Genomic DNA, 5,853 nt, shown 5'->3' with positions numbered 1-5,853 from the left:
CAAGATCCCAAGAGGAGAATGGAGGAGAAGGGATTGTGGCATGGCCATCCCCCCTGGGAGGTGATTTCTTGCTTTCTATCTCTCTGTCTCTCTCTGTCTTTCTGGTGAGCGCACGCACCCTATAGCAAAAACCTCTCCAAAAAAAAAATAAATAAATAAATCACACTAGACCCTCAGGTCTAGGATGGGCCAGAGCAAGCCATACCTCGTACTGACCACGGTGGCTCCCACATCTGTGTTCTCTTCTTCTGCCCCACCCCAGAGAATGGCCAATGGGAGATTATCCACAAGCCCTCTCGGCTAATCCAGCCTCCTGGGGACCCTAGGGGAGGAAGGGAAGGACAGCGCCAGGAAGTCACCTTCTACCTCATCATCCGCCGGAAACCTCTCTTCTACCTGGTCAACGTCATTGCCCCTTGCATCCTCATCACTCTCCTAGCCATCTTTGTCTTCTACCTGCCGCCGGATGCAGGTAAGGGCGGGGTGAGGTCCTTATCATTCGCTCAGCTTTTTCCTCTTTATTCTAATCCAGGAGGTTTTCCTGTCTAGATAAACCATCATGGATTGGGCTCCAAAAATGGCACCCAGACTTTTCCTCCCACTAAGCGGACCCAAACTCAGAGGCTGCACTTCCAATCTACTGCTGGTTTCTCTCCACCCAGTGACATCCCCTTAGAGTCCTACCCTGTCATCCATGGAACCTCCACCCCTCTGACCTACAAACCTCCAGACTTACACAGCTCTCCCTTTCCTTTCCCCATGCCTAGCAAACCTCCCTCCTCTCTTCTGACATCCAGTAGGCCCTTATCTCCTTCCCCTGGGAAATAACCAACATTTCTCTAGGAGGCAACACGATGTAGCCACAGGGTGACGCTGTATCTCAGCCTCCTGATCCAGAAATGGGAACTATCATTGTCCCCACTGTACAGGATTATTTAGAGGATTGACAGAATTAAAAAACTATGCCAGGGGCTGGCAGATGGCATGGTGGTTAAGAAACTAGACTCCCACATGGTCAACCACAGTTCAAGTCCTGGACCTGGTGGCTTGCTTTCTCACTTTCTCTCTCTCTCTCTCTCTTTCTCTCTCTCTCTCTCTCTCTGTGTGTGTGTGTGTGTGTCTGGTCAAAAACATTTTTTTTAATTTTTTTTTTTTTTTAGAAACTATGCTAGGCCAGCCAGGTAGCATGGTGGGGTTGGGTTGGCTGAATCTCACGTGGCTGACTGTGCAGTTTGAGTTCTGGATCTGGTGGCTTGGAGAACATGCAGACATGGGTGCACACATGCCCCAAATCCCAGCAGAATGGAGAAATGGAGAAGGGATCGCAGCATGACCACATCCCATGGGGCGTGCTTTCTCCCTCTCCCTTTCTCTGTCTCTCTGCAAGTGTATTCACCCTCTGGCAATTAAAATAATAATAACAAAAGTAAGACTTCAGTAAATACCTCATTGAAAAGGGAACATTTAAGCAAAGGCTTGAAGGAGGTAAGAGAACCACTCTGGCAGGGAAGAATGTGCAAAGCATAGAAAACAGATGTAAAGGCTCTGTGGTAGGAGGGTGGCTTGTATTAATATATGCAAGAAACAGGGAGGAGGCCAATGCAGCTGAATGAAGCAAGCAAGGGGGAGACGGTAGGAGATGAGGCCAGGGAGCTAATGGGGAAGGCTGTGGACTGTAGTAAAGACTTTGGTTTTACAGTGAAAGAGATGAGGAGCCACCGAAAGGTTTTGGGCAGAATGGTATGATCTAAGTTATATTTCAACAAGACCAGTCTGGCTTCTCCGTGGAGAACAGTCAGGAGGTGGCAGGGGTGGGGTGGGATACAGCAAAGAAACCAATTAAGAGGCCTGTACAACAGTTCAGACCTGACATGGTTTGGACCAGGGTGCTAGTAGTAGAATGTGGTTAGCCATCAGTTTCAGGATATATTTTGAAGTATAGCCAGTAGTGTTTGCTATGGATTAGATGTGGATTGGATATGTTCTGGGAAACAGTATATATATCTATATATCTATATATCTATATCTATATATGTAAATATATATAAAGAGAGAGAGAGAGATAACAGTTGCTTGAGGGCCAGCAAGTGACTTGGAGGTTAAGGAGGCTGGATCCCACATGGGCAACTACTTGGTTGAAGTCCCATACCCGGTGACTTGAAAAACACACTTGGTGCATGTCCATAAGTGCCCAAAATCACAAGAGGAGACAGGAGGGGGATTGCAGCATGGCTACCCCCACCCCCACCCCAGGGAGTGATTTCTCTCTGGCAGTTGCATGTGCCCTATACCATACTTAAAATTAAAAAAAAAAAGAGAGAGAGAGAGAGTTGCTTAAGTCCTCAGGAAAGGTGGAGTTGTCATCTGTGAGATGGGGAAGCCCGTGGAGCGCTGCTTTGGTGCTGAGAGAATTAGGGTTGGACTTGTCACATTTGTTTTTTGGGTTTTTTTTTTTTTTTGGAGAGATTTTTGCTATAGGGCATGTGTACTCACCAGAAAGACAGCGACGGAGAGACAGAAAGCGAGAAATCACCCCCCAGGGGGGATGGCCACGCTGCAATCCCTTCTCTTCCATTCTCCTCTCGGGATCTTGGGCACACACGCACACCCGCCCGGCATGAGTTTAAGCCACCGGGTCCGGGACTTGAACCATGGTCGACTACATGGGAGTCTAGTGACATAGCCATTATGGTCCCGGACTTGTCATATTGGAAATGTCTATTGGACATCCACATGGAGAGGTTGATTGGGCAGGTGGATATGAGTCTGGAGTTCAAGAGAGAAGACCAGGCTGAGAGGTACAAATACAAATGTGGCTTCCATGCAGATGGCCCTTCTGAAAGCTTGTGCTCAAGTGGGCTGGAAACAGCATCACCGGTTATGCCGTACGGTTTCTTCTGGTAAAGCTAATCCTTCTGCCTTCCCCCCTGCCCTCCAAGGAGAGAAGATGGGACTCTCCATCTTTGCCCTGCTGACTCTCACTGTGTTCCTGCTGCTACTGGCAGATAAAGTGCCTGAGACCTCTCTGTCCGTCCCCATCATTATCAAATACCTCATGTTTACCATGGTCCTCGTCACCTTCTCGGTCATCCTTAGTGTTGTGGTCCTCAACCTGCACCACCGCTCACCCCATACCCACCAAATGCCCCTGTGGGTTCGTCAGGTAAGAGAGACCTCTTCCAATATGTGCTCATGCTCAATTCTAGTATTTTGCTTTTTGTCCAGATTTCGCTCCTCCTTCCCACCAACCCCATTCCCTTTTACAGACCTTAGCACTAAGAGTAGCTGGCTATAGAGTGTGGAAGTGCCAAAGACTGTTGGGTGTTGGAATGTTGCACAATTCTTTTTGCTCTCCCATCATTGTCATTCCAGAGATCCCATACTCCCTTCATCAAAATTGCCCATCTCGGGTCCCAGGGAAACATTCTCTGGGTTAAGTACTATTAAGTTGGGAGCCCTCAGAACCTCTTTCCAGTTGGGATGTATCCCAACTCACTAAAGAGCTCTTGTGTGGTTGTCTCCCCTGTCTGTGTAGCTCTGCGGAACCATGTGCTCACACGCTATGCACAAGGCACCTGTGGTGGGGGTGGCTGTCTGCTTCTCTTCTGGCTTGAAAAGTCCCCTCCAATATATCTCTTCTTCTATTCTGCAGATTTTCATCCATAAGCTTCCCCGGTGCCTGGGTCTGAAGAGACCCAAACCTGAGAGAGACCAGATGCCAGAGCCTCTTCACTCTTCTTCTACAGGAAGTGGCTGGGGTCGTGGAACAGATGAATATTTCATCCGGAAGCCGCCAAATGATTTTCTCTTCCCCAAACCCAACAGGTAGGACCTACACCCATCACCCACGTAGAAGGGAGAGGGAACTACAATTCCCAGAAGTCTGTGCAGAAGCAGGCGGCTGGCGCTCTGGGGAGATGCTGCTGTTGAGCATCACGGGAGCATCTCTCTGCTGCTCAGTCAGCTGGAAGGTGAACTAACGCTTAGAGGTTCGTAAGGTGGGAGAGGTCGCCGCGGCTGGCGGTGGGAGCTGGAAGGCTGTCTCAGTTTTCAGAACTGGCAGGTTGTTGGACAAAACAGTTGGAGCGAGGCCTAGTTCACCGGCAGGGGTTGTGTGTCTTTGCGCCTCGGGCGACACCTTTTCCAGGTTCCAACCTGAATCGCCTGCCTCGGACCTGCGGCGATTTATCGATGGTCCCAACCGGGCTGCGGGTCTGCCTCCCGAGCTACGGGAGGTGGTTTCCTCCATCAGTTACATCGCTCAACAGCTGCAGGAACAGGAGGACTACGACGCGGTAAGTCCAATGAAGGCGGGGCAGGGAGGGGCCTCGGGGACTTGGCTCCGCCCTCAAATTCAGGCCCCGCCCCTAGCACTCGCTTTTGGTTCTGATTGGAAGTTTGCCTCTTTCTATCCCCCCTCCCTGCTTTCCAAGTTACCCTTCACTGCTTATTCACCACCTGCGGTCTAGCTCTTCTGTGGAGCTAGCTGCCCACGCTGGTGTCAGACTATTGGTAGGAGGACCTGGGCAGGGTGGGAGCTGTGGGGGCAGGCTTCACTGGGGGGCTGGGCCTGGAGCTCAGGAAGTTCCCTCTGCCTACCCCAAGCTGAAGGAGGACTGGCAGTTTGTGGCCATGGTAGTGGACCGCCTCTTCCTGTGGACCTTCATCATCTTCACCAGCGTGGGGACCCTCGTCATCTTCCTGGACGCCACTTACCACTTGCCCCCTGCCGACCCTTTTCCTTGAGGTGTGGAGGGCTGAGACCCAGATCCTCGGCCAGTTGAACTCAGAGTTCAGCAATACTCTCACTCAAGGCCTGTCCTCCTCTGCCTCTTCACTCTCACTGGGAATCCAGCCATCTTATTTCATGTCTGGGGAGGGTGCTGAGGTGGAACTGAGGACTGGGTAGTTGGGTGTCTTGGACCCACCTGAAATGCACTTTCAGCTTATTTACTCTTTGGGTTCTTGAAGAAGCTCCTTTGGATAGCAGCATCTTGTCCCCAGTGAAATAGAACAAAGAATTAGATTGTAAGCCTTGTGAGGGTAAGAAATGTGTTCACTGTAATAGCGTAAGCATCTCACATAGGTCCTTACCTCTAGGAAGTGTTCAGCATTGTTAAATGAGTAGGGAGAACATGTGGAAGGAAATACACCAATTAACTGTGCTTATGTTTGCATGTTGGGATTAGTGGTCGTTTCTTCTGTTTTTACTTTCCTGTAACTTACTATGTTTTGTAATGAGTGGCATCTTTAGGATTAAACAAACAAAAAAGTTATTTCTAAAAAGATACATTTGTGGCCAGCCACAGTGGCACAGCGGTAACAGTGCTTGCTGATGCTGAGGCCACATGCTTCCCACTTGAGGTAGGGTCCGGGTTCATGTCCTGCAGTCTCCCTGTATATTCTGAGAACATGCATTTCCATGATCCTGGCTGTCTGAGGCTGGGAGCTGGATGGTGGGTGAAGACCCTGTTGGGGGTGCTTGTCTGTCTCCCTGTCATGAAGAAAATAAGTAAATAAATGGACATATTAGGAATCTTCAAAGAGTTCATGGAAAATGTGTATTATGAAACACTACATGGATTTCAAATTTTTTTTTTTAGAGATTTTTACCTTAGGGTGCATGAGTTCACCAGGGAGAGACCAAGAGACAGAGACAGTGAGAGGGACAGTGGGAAATCACCTGCCAGGGGAATGGCCATACCGCAATCACTTCTCCATTCTCCTCTTGGGATCTTAGGCACGCATGCACATGTGCCTGGCATCATTTTCAAGCCATTGGGTCCAGGATTCAAACTGTGGTCAGCCATGTGGGTCCAGCAATGTAACTGTTATGCTCTCTGATGCCCCCCC

The 5,853-nt window shown here is 49.6% G+C and overlaps 1 protein-coding gene across 1 annotated transcript in view; it reads left to right on the top strand.

The window, feature by feature from the left end:
- The window catches only part of CHRNB1 (cholinergic receptor nicotinic beta 1 subunit), a gene marked incomplete in the record, with an annotated part of 12,213 nt that extends 6,937 nt beyond the window's left edge, over positions 1-5,276 (top strand). The window contains 5 exon segments of the mRNA XM_014589071.2: positions 263-472; positions 2,940-3,163; positions 3,653-3,825; positions 4,148-4,295; positions 4,606-5,276. Coding sequence (XP_014444557.1) covers positions 263-472; positions 2,940-3,163; positions 3,653-3,825; positions 4,148-4,295; positions 4,606-4,746 — 896 coding nt within the window.
- Positions 5,277-5,853: the final 577 nt, after the last annotated feature.

Source organism: Tupaia chinensis, unplaced genomic scaffold (genome assembly GCF_000334495.1).
Source record: "Tupaia chinensis unplaced genomic scaffold, TupChi_1.0 Scaffold000330_1, whole genome shotgun sequence".
Lineage (NCBI taxonomy): Eukaryota > Metazoa > Chordata > Mammalia > Scandentia > Tupaiidae > Tupaia > Tupaia belangeri.
The sequence above is the reverse complement of the archived record's forward strand: the minus strand, read 5'-3'. Positions and strand labels throughout refer to the sequence as shown.